This window comes from Cucurbita moschata, unplaced genomic scaffold (genome assembly GCF_002738365.1).
Source record: "Cucurbita moschata cultivar Rifu unplaced genomic scaffold, Cmos_1.0 Cmo_Scf00007, whole genome shotgun sequence".
NCBI lineage: Eukaryota > Viridiplantae > Streptophyta > Magnoliopsida > Cucurbitales > Cucurbitaceae > Cucurbita > Cucurbita moschata.
This window is the reverse complement of record NW_019268523.1, coordinates 486,789-503,541: the sequence shown is the minus strand read 5'-3', so window position 1 is coordinate 503,541 and position 16,753 is coordinate 486,789. Positions and strand designations below refer to the sequence as shown.

The 16,753-nt window shown below is 39.3% G+C and overlaps 5 protein-coding genes and 2 long non-coding RNA genes across 9 annotated transcripts; 6 read left to right on the top strand and 1 right to left on the bottom strand.

Annotated features, from left to right (window-relative positions):
* The first annotated feature begins 803 nt into the window (after positions 1–803).
* On the top strand, positions 804–4,546 carry LOC111444831 (protoporphyrinogen oxidase, chloroplastic/mitochondrial-like). Of its 3 annotated transcripts, none has more exons than XR_002710745.1 (8): positions 804–1,516; positions 1,687–1,810; positions 1,888–1,996; positions 2,148–2,222; positions 2,339–2,445; positions 3,112–3,262; positions 3,545–3,612; positions 4,458–4,514. XR_002710745.1 is itself a non-coding variant. In XM_023082909.1 (7 exons), exons 1-6 carry the CDS (start codon positions 1,463–1,465, stop codon positions 3,240–3,242), a joined length of 600 nt encoding a protein of 199 aa, XP_022938677.1. In that variant the 5' UTR covers positions 804–1,462; the 3' UTR covers positions 3,243–3,262; positions 4,458–4,546. The 3 variants fall into 3 exon arrangements, 1 of the variants encoding a protein (XP_022938677.1); XR_002710744.1 differs by having other exon boundaries at positions 3,545–3,595; positions 4,458–4,499; XM_023082909.1 differs by lacking the exon at positions 3,545–3,612 and having other exon boundaries at positions 4,458–4,546.
* LOC111444834 (glyceraldehyde-3-phosphate dehydrogenase, cytosolic-like) lies at positions 4,104–7,576 on the top strand. The gene is made up of 4 exons (XM_023082915.1): positions 4,104–4,573; positions 4,685–4,784; positions 6,006–6,127; positions 6,474–7,576. Exons 1-4 carry the CDS (start codon positions 4,464–4,466, stop codon positions 6,565–6,567), a joined length of 426 nt encoding a protein of 141 aa, XP_022938683.1. The 5' UTR covers positions 4,104–4,463; the 3' UTR covers positions 6,568–7,576.
* LOC111444830 (prohibitin-1, mitochondrial-like) lies at positions 7,072–8,123 on the top strand. Its single transcript, XM_023082907.1, has 2 exons — positions 7,072–7,434; positions 7,510–8,123. The coding sequence occupies exons 1-2, from the start codon at positions 7,090–7,092 to the stop codon at positions 7,837–7,839; spliced, it is 675 nt and encodes a 224-aa protein (XP_022938675.1). The 5' UTR covers positions 7,072–7,089; the 3' UTR covers positions 7,840–8,123.
* Positions 8,124–9,022: 899 nt separating this feature from the next.
* On the top strand, positions 9,023–9,962 carry LOC111444827 (prohibitin-4, mitochondrial-like). The gene is made up of 2 exons (XM_023082904.1): positions 9,023–9,108; positions 9,219–9,962. Exons 1-2 carry the CDS (start codon positions 9,064–9,066, stop codon positions 9,882–9,884), a joined length of 711 nt encoding a protein of 236 aa, XP_022938672.1. The 5' UTR covers positions 9,023–9,063; the 3' UTR covers positions 9,885–9,962.
* Positions 9,963–10,016: 54 nt separating this feature from the next.
* LOC111444839 lies at positions 10,017–11,961 on the top strand. Its single transcript, XR_002710749.1, has 2 exons — positions 10,017–10,394; positions 11,753–11,961. It is a non-coding gene; the product is annotated as an uncharacterized LOC111444839 (long non-coding RNA).
* A 1,800-nt stretch (positions 11,962–13,761) lies between these two features.
* On the top strand, positions 13,762–14,196 carry LOC111444837. Its single transcript, XR_002710746.1, has 2 exons — positions 13,762–14,021; positions 14,097–14,196. It is a non-coding gene; the product is annotated as an uncharacterized LOC111444837 (long non-coding RNA).
* Positions 14,197–15,955: 1,759 nt separating this feature from the next.
* Positions 15,956–16,633, bottom strand: LOC111445122 (prohibitin-3, mitochondrial-like). Its single transcript, XM_023083354.1, has one exon. The coding sequence runs from the start codon at positions 16,631–16,633 to the stop codon at positions 15,956–15,958; it is 678 nt and encodes a 225-aa protein (XP_022939122.1).
* Positions 16,634–16,753: the final 120 nt, after the last annotated feature.

The window sequence follows — 16,753 nt, the reverse complement described above, 5'->3', positions numbered from 1 at the left end:
AAAAAAAAAAAAAAAAAAAAAAAAAAAAAAAAAAAAAAAAAAAAAAAAAAAAAAAAAAAGGAAGGAAAATTGCTCCTAAAATGACGGTACCCAAAATGGCAAATTGCTCCTAAAATGACGGTACCCAAAATGGTAAATATCATCGATTCTTAATTCTTAGACATATTTTACCATGAAGGATTCAAACCTCAGTCGATCGATTTCTCAAGAATGAATTAATAGCTTCTTCTCAAGAACGACTCACTTCCTTAACAAGGAGTCGAAACATAAAAATTTTACAAAAAGAGGCAAAACCGGTCCAAATAAGTCGAACCGGGTCGGGTTGCGCCTGCTCGGGCTGGGCCGCCATTGGGTTGGGCTGTTTAAGATGGGCCGCCCGTGGGCTGGGCTGTTGAAGCTGGGCCTCCAGTGGGCTGGGCTGCTTAAGCTGGGAGGCCCGTGGGTTGGGATGCTTAAGCTGGGCCGCCCGTGGGTTGGGATGCCTAAGCTGGGCCGCCCGTGCGTTGCGCTGCTTAAGCTGGGCCTCCCGTTTGGTTGGGCTGCTTAAGCTGGGCCGCCCGTGGGCTGGGCTGCTTCAGCTGGGCCGCCTGTGGGTTGCGCCTGCTTAAGCTGGGCCTCCCGTTTGGTTGGGCTGCTTAAGCTAGGCCGCCCGTGGCTTGGGCCGCCCTTGGATTGGGCAAGGCGGCCGAGTGTCGGGCCACTTCTTCCGTTCTCAAGACCCTTCTTCAAAACCCTACTTCTCAAGAAAGATGAATAGCTTCTTCTCAGGAACGACTCACCTACTTACCAAGGTTGCTGGCTTTGCTGTTGGTGTCGGCGTGGTATCCTCGGTTCTTCTTCAAAACCCTTCTTCTCAAGAATGATGAATAGCTTCTTCTCAAGAACGACTCACCTGCTTACCAAGGTTGCTGGCTTTGCTGTTGGTGTCGTCGTGGTATCCTCGGTTGTAAATGCCTCTACGTACACCGAACGCATGGGTGAACGAGCAGTCATCTTCCATCCATTTGGAGGTCGTACAGACAACACCATCGTCGGTGAAAAGGAACTCATTTCTGCATTCCATGGCTTCCAAAGCCCTCTATATTCAATATTCGTGTTCGACCTTACACTTTCAGTTTTGTTTCCTATACTAAGGATCGTCAAGAGGTGACTTTGACGGTGCGTGTTCTCTTTCATCCTGATATCCCTTACCTCCCACATAATCATCAAACTCTCCCTTCTATTAACCATAAGGATCTGGATGCTGTGGTCTCCAAATTCACCTCTCATGAGCTTGTGGCTAACTTGATGGATGTCTCCGCTCTTATCCGTGAGGCACTGGCTGCCAGGGCTACAGAATCACATATTGTCTTAGATTACGTATCCTTCACTAATGTCTCCTTTAGTCCAGAATTTTCCAGGGCTTGCGAGTCCGAGCAGGTTAGTAAGTTTGCATCAAAGCATCAAAAGACGCCCGAGTTGAATGAGATTTTTGAGGTTGCTCCTAGTAAGAATATTAAAGCATCCTCAGCATCAGGTGAGGCCTAGCATCAAAACATGCCGAAGACTCCCATTCCCCCGAGTCTAAACACCTGAGCCCCCCTCACGACTTTTCCCTTTCTTCCTTTGGTACATAAGTACTGGATCTTCTTAAACCTCAAAGCAACTTCGTAAGAGTAGCTGAAGACTTCACTATTTTTATTACAGGTGGCCTACTTGCCTTTGTCAGTCATGATAACTACCTTCAGAAAGGAAAGTGTTAAGCGACCACTGGAGGGATTTGGAGTTCTTGTACCTTCCTTAGAGCAACAAAATGGTCTAAGAACCCTTGGTAATTTTTATTTGTTCTTTTGGATTCCTGAAAACTTACATTGTTCCTCCAAACAGACGAGTAATTCTTCTCTACAGGTACACTCTTTTCCTCCATGATGTTTCCAAATCGTGCATCAAATGATGAGTATCTGTATACTACTTTTATTGGAGGGGGTCGAAACAGGGAGCTTGCAAAGTCATCAACGTTAGTAGCGCTACTTGGTTTTCATTATTATGCAAACAAACAAAAAATATATTGCGGCCATTATCTAGTTCAACAAATTGTTTTTGTTTTATTTTTACTTCTGTTTTATTCTTGCATGTTGCAACTAAACTTTCCTTCTCTTGCTTTCCAGGGATGAGCTGAAGCAAATTGTTACATCGGATCTCAGACAGCTGTTGGGAGTTGAAGGGGAGCCCACTTTTGTCAAGTACACAAACTTCCATTTACATCGTATCACTCCTGATAGTTTTGATTAGAAATAAATGTGAAGAACTTTCACGTGTGTTCACACTTTCTTCTGGCACGTTATACGTACAATGACAGCCATTTCTACTGGAGGAAAGCATTTCCCTTATATGGGCGTAACTATGATTCAGTTGTGAAGGCAATTGAAACAATGGAAAAAAGTCTTCCTGGCTTCTTTTATGCAGGTAACTACAAGGCATCCAGAATTTGCAGAAATTATTCTTGTGTTTGAGTGTTCTGAATTAGAATTAGAACTAGAATTTGAGGTTGTTAAATAACTGTTATTCTTGATAATTAAATCTAAGAGTGATTCGTTTTTAAAATTTATTTTCAGCGCATCCTCTATTATGTGGATTTGATTATTTGTTTGATTAGCAATGTCTAACACAAGGCATGGTACTGTTGATATGAGGTGGAATAATACTAATATGAAGTTTTTATTATTATCTTTTCTAGCAGAGAAGCAAAGGAAGACTCAAATTTTAGAATATCCTTTTTCATATTATTTTAAATAATTACTAGTTAAAAAAATTTAGCTAGGTTTCTCTGATAAGCTTGTAAGTTAAGGTTAATATAATCATCAAACTTTCTTTCTTAAATCATATTATACCATTAACTTTTTTGTCATCCTCATATCCGTTTTTCGTTTTTAGGTTTACATTACTTACATCTAGCTTCGTACATATTTGTTCAAATCCTATGACGTGATGTGATGGGCGTATTCTTACTGTTTTGTTACATTCAATTTTCCTATCCCCGAGTAATATGCACTATTTCATTTCTAAATCTTGCATACTTTTAGTTTCTTGTGAGTTGTGGATTTTCAACCTTATGAATCACGTACCTTGTAGGTAACCACAGGGATGGTTTGTCTGTTGGAAAATCTATAGCCTCCGGATGCAAAGCTGCTGATCTTGTCATTTCTTATCTGGAGTCTTCTACTGATCTGCCGTGTGCTGAACAACGAGAGTTGAAAAAATGAAAGTACATCCTTGTTACATAGTGAGTGATTTTACCTTTTTCTCCTGGCGCATTACATTTTTCAAGAGCCGAAGGGATGCATGATTCGAATTTACTTTCCCACGGTAGCCTGTGCCGCTTTTTTGGGTGGATTAGGGTAAATTTTGAGGTTTGACAGTGTCATTAATTAAAACAAACTAAAAGCGAATTTTATATTTAATAAAATGTTTGAACTTTCAAAGCTTGTATCTTTAAATTTTAAAAGATTTGAATGTTCAAAAACTAATTTTGTAATATAATCTGTTATAATGGTTGTGCTTGCAGGGACTCTCAAACTGTTGGAAGAATCAGCTTCCAGCATCCATTATCTGTCAAGTAATTTTTCTGTCAAAGTAATTTTTTGATCATTGCTTTTAGTAGTTGTATGACTTATAACATCAACTTCCCCAAGTTGCTATGAAAATACATCATCTGGACTGGAATGCTGTATTGTAATTTTCGTATTCTGCACAGAGAAAAATAAAATTACTATATGTTTGTCCTCCAATGACCAATCCAACCTACGAAGTTATTTTTATACGAACACGACTCTCCATAATGATACGATACTGTCCACTTTGAGCACAAGCTCTCATGGCTTTGCTTTGGGCTTCCCCAAAAGGCTTCATGCCAATGGAGAGAGTATTCCTTGATTATAAACCCATGATCATTTCCTAAATTAGTCGATGTGAGACTTTTATCATCCAACCGTTATAAATATTGAACTTCGGAACTCTGGTAACTACACGCACTTCATCTTTTTCTGGTACTCGACGGGCATGTTCTTGAAACTACTGTCGCTTGCGTGCTTAAGCAGCAGACGCACAACCAGGTATCTTTTTTGTAAAAAGAAAGTAGTGTGTTTTATTGTGGCCACGTTAAGTGTGGATCCACCCTTCCGTCGTTGGATCCTAGTTACCCAACCAACCAAGTAATTGGATACTCCACTTCTGTCGTTGGATCCTACTTACGGATCTACTTCTAGATTTTTTCCTAGATTTACCTGGTCTTCTATAGCCAGCCATTTTTGTTACACACGAGTATATAGTTCTTATATAGTTGAATCCAAACCTCATCCTACGAATTTTAATACTTGTCTAAGAACGACTGAAGCTTTGATTCAGATATTTCCGTTCTCGTCTGTTTGCGTTGGATCTTTACTTGGCTCCCTGTCGTTTATATCAATGCACAATTGCAGACCTACATGTTCAAATACGATGGTGTACACGGCCAGTGGAAGCACCACGATATTAAGGTTAAGGACGGCAAGACTCTTCTCTTTGGAGAAAAAGCAGTCGCCGTTTTTGGTACTAGGTATTTTCATGATCTCTTTTCTTTACTTTGATTTTTTAACGATCGGATAATTAAGCATCTGATTTTTTTTAACAATCTGACAATTAAGCATTTGGCTTACTCATTCATTAGGAACCCGGAGGAGATCCCATGGGGAGAGGCTGGAGCTGAGTATGTGGTTGAATCCACTGGAGTTTTCACTGATAAGGACAAGGCTGCTGCTCATTTGGAGGTTTGTTGAGTATAGTTCATACGCACATTCATGATCATCTATGTTATTTTAATGTTTTCTTTAACGTTGGTAGATGTAAACTCTACGTACTTTCAACATTTGATATTATTATTTTCACTAGGAATAGCCCTTTAGCTGCTGAGTTTGAGGAAGCTAAATACTACACACTAGTATATGGCAATTCAGCCAGCGCTGCTTATGTTGCCATAAAGCTGCTCTACAAAATATGATTGATTTTTTTTTATTTATTTATGAAAAGAAAATTCCAATCGAAAGGACGCATTATCATGATATCATTCAATATATTTACTAAACTTTTGTTTTCTCATTCAATTCCAAGCATCATACCTCTGAATAGACGAGTCAATATTCTGAATCATCTTGCAGGATTTGTACTGTTCGGAATCCTCTAGAAATCTGACCATTCCATCCTTCTGATTAACCGTTGCAAAAAATCTCACCCTCCTGGATCTAAAATTGTACCAAAAACTGATTTTACTAGAGATGGATGCTGATTTATAGATTTCTCTAGATGCTGATTTATAGATTAATCCTGCGATTCTGAAGTTACCATTTGTAGTTCGTGCATTTCAGCTTCCTTAGGATGGTTGAGCTTAACAGTATTTGCTATATCTTGAAGTGAGAGGGTCAAGTACGTTTCGTAAGCGTCAATCTCTGGATGTTGCTTGTACAGCCTGCTTCACGAGTCCAAGATTGTTGTCCTGGTATAGCACACAATCCATAACTCATATAAGAAAAAAGATAGAAGGCATTTAGGCGATAGATCGACAAGCCCATATCTAACAAACCAAGGTTACTATAGTTAGGCGATAGATCGACACAGACCTACACAAAACTTTTCGACAATGTCGTTTACCAAGCTATATCTTGGTGTAAACTGTCTAGTATTTTTACTTCCTATAGTTATACCTCCCTCATTGCAAATTGGGATGGTCTTTTGTAAACATCATGAATTATACACATCCCTCTTGTAAAAAAGAAAAAAAAAAAAAAAAAAAAAAAAAAAAAAACCAAGGTCTCTTCACTGCATGCACATACCATGTTGCGCATAGCATGTAATGTAACTAGACCATCTGAAGTGATAACTAGTGAAATAATTCTTACACTATCAAATTTCTCAAGTGTGCCGTAACTTCACTAGTGAAATAATTCTTACACTATCAAATTTCTCAAGTGTGCCGTAACTTTTTGCAAATGCAGGGCTGTAAAAGAAGAAGTAAAAACATCATAACACATCACAGAGATGGAGGGAAGGAGGTGGAATTAAATGGAAAGATTTTGATCTCAAAAGAGGTGGAATCGAAGAGTAAAAAAAAATCCAAGTAAGTAAAATCGATTATATTTGATTTTTTTATTATTAAATTTTATGTAATAGTTTAAATAATCATAAATAAAATTTATAAATTTCTTTGTTAGTAAAACAAGTTAGAGAATCTAAACGTTAAAATTATATGCTAAAAAAATAGCTTAAGTTTCTTAGTAAAACAGGAACGTTGAAATTATATGCTAAAAAAATAGTTTTACTAAAACCACATTGAGTAGAATGACGACACATTCAGTAGAATGCCGGTAAAAATATCCTTCCGTAAAAAAAAAATAGCCTTCCGTAGAAAAAAAAACCTTCTTCGAGCTTCTTAAAGCTTCTGAAACTGCCTATATGTGCCACAGAATACAAAGTCCCACCTCGCTCCACTCTCATTTCTGCTCCAAACCCACCCTCCGATATCCAATTGACGATTCCCACCCTCCGATATCCAATTGACGATTCCCACCCTCTCCATTCTTGTTCCAAACCCTTCTTGATATCCCTTGCCAATTGACCATTCTTGTTCCAAACCCTTCCTGATATCCTTCGCCAATTGACGATTCCCACCCTCATTTCTGCAAACCCTCTCCAACCCATTCTTGCTGCAAACCCTCTCCAACCCATTCTTGCTGCAAACCCTCTCCCACCCATTCTTGCTGCAAACCCTCTCCCACCCATTCTTGCTGCAAAACCCTCTCCCACCCATTCTTGCTGCAAAACCCTCTCCAGCCCATTCTTGCTGCAAACCCTCTCCCACCCATTCTTGCTGCAAACCCTCTCCCACCCATTCTTGCTGCAAACCCTCTCCAACCCATTCTTGCTGCAAACCCTCAACCCTCCCCATTCTTGCTGCAAACCTTCTCCAATCCATTCTTGCTGCAAACCCTCAACCCTCTCCATTCTTGCTGCAAACCTTCTCCAATCCATTATTGCTGCAAACCCTCAACCCTCTCCATTCTTGCTGCAAACCCCTTCCTAATGTCGCGTTGGTTCTCAGTGGTCAGAGTACTTAATGTCATAGCGGGAGTAGCCATCCTCACGAGGGTATCAAATTATACTCTGCGTCCTGGCGAAACAGGTATAATTTTTAGAAAATTCGGCAAATCACCCGAGGAGCCTGTTCGAGAAGGGACCCATTTCTTGATTCCATGGATCGAAGAAATTCGAGTCGTGGACATGACGGGTCGTCCTCAGACCATCACATTGCAATGCTTCCTACAGCACCTTCAGTCAGTCACAGTGACGGTATCGATTCTGTATCGACCCGATGTGACTGCCCTGGTAGGAATGAGCAAAAAATTAGGATTCGATTATTACACCGAGGTTAGTAATTGTTTTTTATTTTTAGAATCTACACATCACGGGTTAGTAAGTAACATACTTTTTGTTTTTGTTCAGATGATGAAATCTATCACCTTCGAAAAGGTTCATTCCGTAATCTCTCAATCAACTGCCGGTGAATTATCAAACAATCTATCCTGTATCTCACATCTCATTTTTGAAACCCTCTCAAAAAGGGCCAAAGAAAAGGGTATCATTTTAGAAAATTTTTCCATAGTTAAATTTGAATTTAGTACTCCTTATTCTAACATGATAGAAGAGTATCATGTTCAATTGCATGAGACTTCTGCCTCCTGTGGAAAAGCCAAAGAGGCAGACGAAATAATAAAGGCCGACGAAACGTGGGCGGCTTGGTGGCTTGGGTTTATGAAACCCATGAAAAATTAGGGGTGTTTTTTTGTATCGCGGGGATTTTTTGTATAACCCATTTAGGGGTGTTCTTTTTTTTTTTGTATCAACCCTGGGGTGTTTTGTGTATCGCGGGGAGTTTTTGTATAACCCATTTAGGTGTTCTTTTTTTTTTTGTATCAACCCTAACCCATTTTGGGTGGGTGTTTTAAAGTTCCATATAATAGTTTCAATATGATAGTTTTGTTCCATATAAATTTGAATGACTATCTTTTATGCATGTAAACTACAAGGCAGGTGAATGACTATCTTTTATGCATGTAAACTACAAGGCAGGCTTCTCTTCTTTTATGCACGTAAACTACAAGGCATCGAGAATTTGTCGTTCTGAATTCTCATTCATTTTTCTGAATTCTCATTCCGTAGAGACCTAGATAGTCATTTTTGTAGTTCTGAATCCTCATTCGCATTCTTTTTTGTAGTTTGATTATAATATGTCCTCATTCGCATTTTTTCAGGATTATAATATCTCCTCATTCGCATTTTTTCAGGATTATAATATCCCACCACTGAATAAGGATTCAGGATTATAATATCTCCTCATTCGCATTTTTTCAGGATTATAATATCCCACCACTGAATAAGGAAAACTATATATAAAACTATATATAAAACTATATATAAAACTATATATAAAACTATATATAAAACTATATATACTATATAAAACTATATATAAAACTATATATAAAACTATATATAAAACTATATATAAAACTATATATACTATATATATATATATGGACAATTTATCCGGTTATTCTAAAAGAGAAGAAAATAATGATTTCAAGTAAATTTGCTTATTTATTTGATAGGGAAGTCTGTGAGCTGCACCTATGGGCCTCCCGTGGGCTGGGCTGGTTAAGCTGGGAGGCCCGTGGGTTGGGCTGCTTAAGCTGGGCCTCCCGTTTGGTTGGGCTGCTTCAGCTGGGAGGCCCGTGGGTTGGGCTGCTTAAGCTAGGCCGTTTGGGCAAGGCGGCCGTGGGCTGGGCTGCTTAAGCTGGGAGGCCCGTGGGTTGGGCTGCTTAAGATATGCCGCCCGTGGGTTGCGCTGCTTAAGCTGGGCCTCCCGTTTGGTTGGGCTGCTTAAGCTGGGCGCCCGTGGGTTGGGCTGCTTAAGCTAGGCCGTTTGGGCAAGGCGGCCGAGTGTCGGGCCACTTCTTATGTTCTCAAGACCCTTCTTCAAAACCCTTCTTCTCAAGAATGATGAATAGCTTCTTCTCAAGAACGACTCACCTGCTTACCAAGGTTGCTGGCTTTGCTGTTGGCGTCGGCGTGGTATACTCGGTTCTTCTTCAAAACCCTTCTCAAGAATGATGAATAGCTTCTTCTCAAGAACGACTCACCTGCTTACCAAGGTTGCTGGCTTTGCTGTTGGTGTCGGCGTGGTATCCTCGGTTGTCAATGCCTCTATGTACACCGTCCGCATGGGTGAACGAGCAGTCATCTTCCATCCATTTGGAGGTCGTACAGACAACACCATCGTCGGTGAAGGAACTCATTTCTGCATTCCATGGCTTCAAAAGCCCTCTATATTCAATATTCGTGTTCGACCTTACACTTTCAGTTTTGTTTCCTATACTAAGGATCGTCAAGAGGTGACTTTGACGGTGCGTGTTCTCTTTCATCCTGATATCCCTTACCTCCCACATAATCATCAAACTCTCCCTTCTATTAACCATAAGGATCTGGATGCTGTGGTCTCCAAATTCACCTCTCATGAGCTTGTGGCTAACTTGATGGATGTCTCCGCTCTTATCCGTGAGGCACTGGCTGCCAGGGCTACAGAATCACATATTGTCTTAGATTACGTATCCTTCACTAATGTCTCCTTTAGTCCAGAATTTTCCAGGGCTTGCGAGTCCGAGCAGGTTGCGCAGCAACGCCAAAAAATGCTATTGTTGAGAGAAGCTAAAGAAGAAGAAAATATCCGAGCTGCTACTGTTTGGGATGAGGCCTTTAAGGTTGCTGTTAGTAAGTTTGCATCAAAGCATCAAAACATGCCCAAGTTTGAAGATGTATAATATCCTGTGATTTAGAAGAACTAGTTTGATGGATAGCTTATGCATATCAATGGCATTCTGAATTTTTTTTTTTTTTTATCTGGGTTTTTGTTTTTGGGTTCATTTTTAATTTGAGTTTTTGTTTTTTTTAAGAATTTCGACTTCTATTCTTTTTTGTTTCTTCTTCTATTTTGACCGAATAAAATATGAGTGTGAAACATGAAACCAAAAACTTAGAGCTGAACGGAAGTGCCAAAATAAAAAATGTGTCTAAATTGATTTTGTTTTTTAGAAGTTGTGTGAGTTGATTTTGTTTTTTAGAAGTTGTGTGAGACGTCAATTTTCTAAGGATTAGTCTTAATTGACATAAGAACATGACGTAGCTAGTTCATAAAATCAAGAAATGCAAACAAAAACATAAAGGGTTCGATAACATGATGAAGTTATAGGTTACGGTGACAATGAGGATTTTGTATCGAACTGAAGTCTTTGCTGTGGTAGAGATGACGAGAAGATTAGTATTCGATCAGGGTGAGTTAAATTCAATCATTTTTTATCCTTAAATAAATGTTTGCTTCATTATTTTTCGTCTCTTCTTGCAAGTTAAATTCAATCATTTTTTATCCTTAAATAAATGTTTGCTTCATTATTTTTCGTCTCTTCTTGCAATCCATACTCCGAACTTGGGCTCTTGATGTTATGTAATTTCATGGAGTTTTGCCCCTACATCAATATTGTAATGCATTCTTAAAGGATGCCGACTTGCCAAGTATCCATATTGATATAATCCATGTAGTTCTTCTGATTGCTGTAGGCTACGCTTTTATTGTTAACTTGGGTATATAGGTACACGTATAGTAAAGCACTATGTTTCCATCCTAACAGATAAATATATAAAAACACACGAGTTTAGTACACATATGACATGTGGATAACAAAAGTGCTCCAAAGAATTGTTACCTAATATTTTTGACACCGTTGGTATGCTTATCAGATTACTACTTCTAAAATCATTTTTATCATTCTTTAGGATTCAGCATGACTATTGTGGTGCAGTTTAGTGTACGAGTTTGCTTTTTTGATAATCACACCTTAGAGGTAACTTTTCATCCATTGTTTCATCTGAAACAATAGAAAATCTCCTTAAAGCATGAGACGCGCTAGGGAACATTAGCTCTTTGGAGCTTAAGTGCAAGGTGCTAGGAAAAGAACATGAGCCTTAATTAGATGAGTTAGACAATATGTGAAAAGACGAATAATATTAAGTTTTAGAGCCTTCATTCATGGAAGTTCAATTCCTATTTTTGTCTTTAAACTTTCATGCCTGTTCTTTTGTCATTTAAACTCTAAACACGCTATCTTAGTCCCTAAACTTTATTATAGTCTCCAAACATTTTTCATCATTTTGGTGAACAAGCAATTTGCTAAAATAATTTTTTACTCGGAATTTAGGGTCTAAAAAGCTTGAAAGTTAGGGATCAAAATGGAACTTATAGCTCAAGGACCAAAAGAAATGAAGGCCTTGTTTAAGGCTTTAACATTAGTAAGAGAGTGATTGTCTTTACTACAGTCATCCTAAAAGTTCTCTCCTGTGGTTCTTTTACGTCCTAGATGGTTGAAGCTTAGGAAGGTGCTTAGGGTGCATCCAACTAGCTCACTTCCCCTTGTGGTTGCATAGGTGCACTTTCCGAAACAGGGGATGTTACTGACAAATATTTTGATATCCTTGTTAGATTAGTGTGATTATCCATGTAGTCTCACAAGTACCATTTAAATATAGCTGTTGTTGGAATCATTTTGGAGGATTATTTGTTTATTTATTTAAGTAGAAAGAAATGAATCTTCTTCTACCTTCCTTGCTGTACCATGTTTATCTTGTTCATTTTCAGGTGGCTGAAAGGACTCTGTTTTTATGGAACAATAGTCACATTGAGAACCTAATAAAAAAGAACCTGATTTTGCCGATTATATTTCCTGCGCTGGAGAGAAATTCAAGAAACCATTGGAATCAGCATGTACAAAACTTGACACAAAACGTCCGAAAGATCTTCTTGGATGCTGACCCTGAGCTGTTGAGGAATGTTTGCTTAAATTTCAAGAAGAAGAGACACACGAGAAGGATACGAAATCTAAGCGCGAGGCTAAGTGGAAACGCTTAGAGGAGATAGCTGCTGTGAAATCTGCAAGTAATGAAGCAGTTCTTGTCTCTTCCAAAGTAGCCTTACGAGCACCATCTGGCTAGCTAGCTAACAACAGAACTTCAAATGGGGTGTTCAGCAGATTTTGTTTTCCAATTGGTATGTGGGCATAAAAGGTTATCTAATCACCTCACCATGCGATCAAAACAGCAGCCGCAGTTAAATTGTTGGTCCCATTATGAACAAATTGGATTGAGGTGAAGGGAGAGAGTTGATATTGGTGCTGGTATGCATTTCATGAAAAAGCTCAAATTTCTATTTTGCATGCATTTTCTGTGTATATGTGATTGGGAGGGGGTTGGATTCGGGTCTGCCAGACCCAGGTATCCTTGAAAAATTTCTGTTTTATTGTTGAATGGGTGAAAAGCAAGAACGAAATTCAATTTTTTTCATAAATGTGCTCATCAGTATCTGGATGATGGTCCTTGTAGTTTACTGCTTCTTCTGTAATTCAAGTTATTGGTTTCTTTTCTTCTTTCCCTTTCTGGGTACTTCTGGATTTCTGTTTGTTTGAGCAAATGATATATACTCTGAGATATTCTAGCAGGAGGTATATACAATCTCTTATCATCTGCCTTTATGTCTATGTTTATTTTGTCCTAGTTAATATCATCGGGCTCTTTATGTCTATGTTTATTTTGTCCTAGTTAATTTCGTGTCAATTGGAGTTCAAACATGAACTCTTGATATTGATAACATTAATCAACTATTAATTCAAATATGATTAAGTGAATAAGACATTAATTCTGGTTCTTTCGATAATAGATTGAAAATGAACGATATATCGGTTGTGAACATCGAAGTCCAAAATTTAGCAGGTTAAAAGGTTCAAAGCCCCATGGCAACCAGACATATATTTGTTGTTTTTGGAAGGCAATTAATCTAAAAAAACAGGTCCATATTTTAAAGTTCATCCGGAGATTGATTCCATTCAAGAGTGACTCTAAATTGATTCCATTCAAGAGTGACTCTAAACGGCAATGGGGATTTTGTAGCCTGTCATTTTGGATGCAGAAAGTATGAGTTTGGGTCATCCAATGGTTTTAGCTTGATACCTAAAAGTCTTTGCCAGCTTTGAATGTGTTGATCAATCTTGTTTGTCCTCCACCATCAATCACCAATAAGCCACCCGTGTAAGTCATGCAAGGCTCGCAAGAACTGCAGAACGCATGCTCCCAACTCTCCACTACTCTTGTTGCAGAGAGTAGAGATAGAAATGCAGAACGCATTAGACCAGATCTTCAAGGCCATTCAAGGACTTAATTCTGCATTATGAGATACTACATCCATGTGTAACTAAGAGCATAGTAATGCAGAACGTATAGGTAACAATTCTTTGGAGCTCTTTTGTTATCCACATGTCATATGTGCACTAAACTTGTGTGTTTTTATATATTTATCTGTTAGGATGGAAACATAGTGCTTTACTATACGTGTACATATACCCATACCCATGTTAACAATAAAAGCATAGTCTACATCAATATTTTAATGCATTTCTAAAGGATGCGGACTTGCCAAGTATGAATTTCTAAAGGAGTAGCGGTCGGGATACTCAGAAATCCCACTTCGATTCTTCTTGTAATACCCCGCAGTTGTAATACAAATACCCGGCGGTCCAAAGGAGGTATAACTAAATAAATAAATAAAATAAAGAAGAAAAAAAAAAGAAAAAAAGAGAGAGAGAGAGAGAGAGAGAAAAGAAGGAAATGACAGGCGCAGTCAGTCACTCCCAACGTCCCATCCCTCATCTGAGACCCGTGGGAATAAAACGGGTGAGAGTGGGTGTTTGAGGAAGGAAGAAGGACTAAAACTTGTCGAAAGGAGAAGGCACCGGAGGTAGGAGACTGAAACCCACGCTCGCCGGAGAAACTTGAGCGCTAGATCCACGGGTGTTCGGCGGTCGACTTTGGATGGATACAAACCGAAGAGGGAAGTCGAACGAAGGGAGAACGCCAAGGTACGTTCATGGGTTTTTGAGAACTTCTACCGTTAGATTCATCCCCTAACCTTCATGGGATTGACCCGATTTCAGTTGCTATGTGTTTGCGGGAGGACGATCCACGAGATTTGAGGAGGATTGTGGGCGTCGGAAACGAATCAGAGGGCGAGGCGACGAAGAGCATGGGGTGAGTGAAAGAGAAAGGGGGGTCGGGGGAAAACGAGGGTTCCGCGTCTTGCGCGGGCCTTCGCTACGCATGGCCCAGCGCGGTCCTGCGTGCGTCCCGCCCTACCCACCACGGGTGCGCGAACCGAGGAGCAGCCGGCCCGACCCAAGCAGAGGTCCAGCCGACCCGACTTAATTGGGTCGGTTTGGCCCTTTCGATTTAATTTAACTCCGATCTTGGCACCATTTCATGGTATTCTCATTTTGCACTAGGAATTATCTGATGAGTTTGACAAATTTTGGAACCCTCTAGAGACTCAAATCCGAACAAAAAGTGTCACGCTTTTCAGGTAAGTGGCACCCCGGAACTTTGGATTTTACCTATGCTCATATGCATGAAATTTATGATATAAAAAGGTATATTTTAGGCATTTGAACTGAGATGACACATGTTGAATGAGATTATGTATGTTTGCTGAAACATTACTCAAACGCGTATGCACTACTTGTAAACTGAGATTCATGACTAGCTTTCCATGATTAGATCATTATGTTATGCCTCTGTCACTTATGTTATGGAGGAATAGATTCATAATGGAGATGATGCAAAATCAAATTTCAACAAAAGCTGTGAAGTACCTCACACCATTTGAAGTTTGGTATGGTTACAAACCTTTCTTAAAGTTCATTAGAGTATTTGGGTGTCTTTCCTTCACTTACATTCCACCGGTCAAGCGTGATAAGCTCGACAAAAAGGCAGAAGCTGCCATCTTTGTTGGGTATAGCATTATATCAAAAGCTACAGAGTTTTTCAACCACACATTAGTTGTGTTATTGTGAGCCGGAATTGGGAAGAACTGACGAATCTGGGAAGAACTGAAGAAGGTGAATCAGATTTCTAATGCACCAAACAATTTCTTTGGTAGCATGTTAGAAGAGTCTGAAGATGAACGACAAGATGCTTTGGTTGATGATGCACCTGTCAGCAGAGGAGCTTTCAATGATCGAGAAAAACAAAACTTGGGAGTTGGTTGATCGACCTCTAAACAGAAAGATAATTGGAATGTTAGAAGAGTCTGAAGATGAACGACAAGAAGATAAACGACAAGATGTTTTGATTGATGATGCACCTGTCAGAGGAGGAGGAGGAGCTTTCAATGATCGAGAAAAACAAAACTTGGGAGTTGATCGACCTCTAAACAGAGAGATAATTGGAGCAAGATGGGTGTTGAAAAAAGCGTAGGCCTCTAAACACAAGATGGGTGTTGAAAAAAGCTTAGGCCTCTAAACACAAGATGGGTGTTGAAAAAAGCTTGGAGTTCACAGTATCTAAACACAAGATGGGTGTTGAAGTTCACGGTATCTAAACAAAGATGGGTGTTGAAAAAAGCTTGGAGTTCACAGTATCTAAACAAGGATGGGTGTTAAAGATCTAAGGAGGAATGTTAAATCATGTATTTATTTAGATTTAGTTTTGATTAGATTTTATTTTGATTTATGTACTGGTTTGTTGATAGATTTTTTGAATATCTTTTGTATTTTTGTATTCAATGTATGAATATGGAGCATTCTTGCTCTCCAAAATTCAATTCTTGCTCTCCAAAATTCAATTCTTGCTCTCCAAAATTCAATTATCTAAGGGATCATTCAATCAATCCCTCTTTCAAATAAGCATTGAAGTTGAAGGCTCAAGCGGCCCAATTGACCTATTGTTTGATTTGGCACGCTCAATCGCCTGTTGCAATAATATGAACATCATCAAATCACATGCAGAGTTACATCTACAGTCAATCACGCCTAGACAACCTCATCCAAAATAACTTCATGTTGCCCTCTGCCACATGCGGCATAAAAGACGCACCTTCTTCTTCAGCCCTTTTAGCTAACATCTTTGCCCGCTCAAGCTCTTGCTGCAACTCCAGGTTCTGCTTCAAAGCCCGGGAAAGTGGAGGGCTAAAGGATATATCAACAAGAGTCAGCTCATCCAATATAAGGTTGAATTCTTTAGCACGTGGACCCAGTGCCTCAAGCATGAGAGCCGAGACATGAAACCTGTTGCTCAGAAGCTCATCAGCACTGAATTTAGAGATCACACTATTCAGGCTCGCAAATCCAATATCAGGGAGAACTCTCTTGTGGTTTTGGTGGAAAAAAGCCACAGGGAGGTGAGAAATATCGGGGTGAAAGAATACCCGTACAGTCGCGTTTACCTTCACAAGATCTTTGGTGTAGAACACAGAATAGAAAGTGTGAGGCTGCTTACTAATATCAAATACAAAGGGATTTTGCAGCCATGGAATAAAAAAATGAATTCCTTCGCCTACAGACTTGTCTTTGTCCGGTCGACCTCGAAACCGATCGTGGACCACCGCTCGTTCACCCTCGCGGACGGTGAACATAAAACTCCTTACAACTGTTACAACGCCAACGCCTAAGCCGACACACAGAGCAACTTTGGTGAGCATAATCAGGCTTTAGGGTTTAGGAAATCAATCTCCAGGGGAGAGATTGGGGCTCAAAGATTCTTATGAACTATAACCGAAAACAAAAAAAAAAAAAAAAAAAAAAAAAAAAAAAAAAAAAAA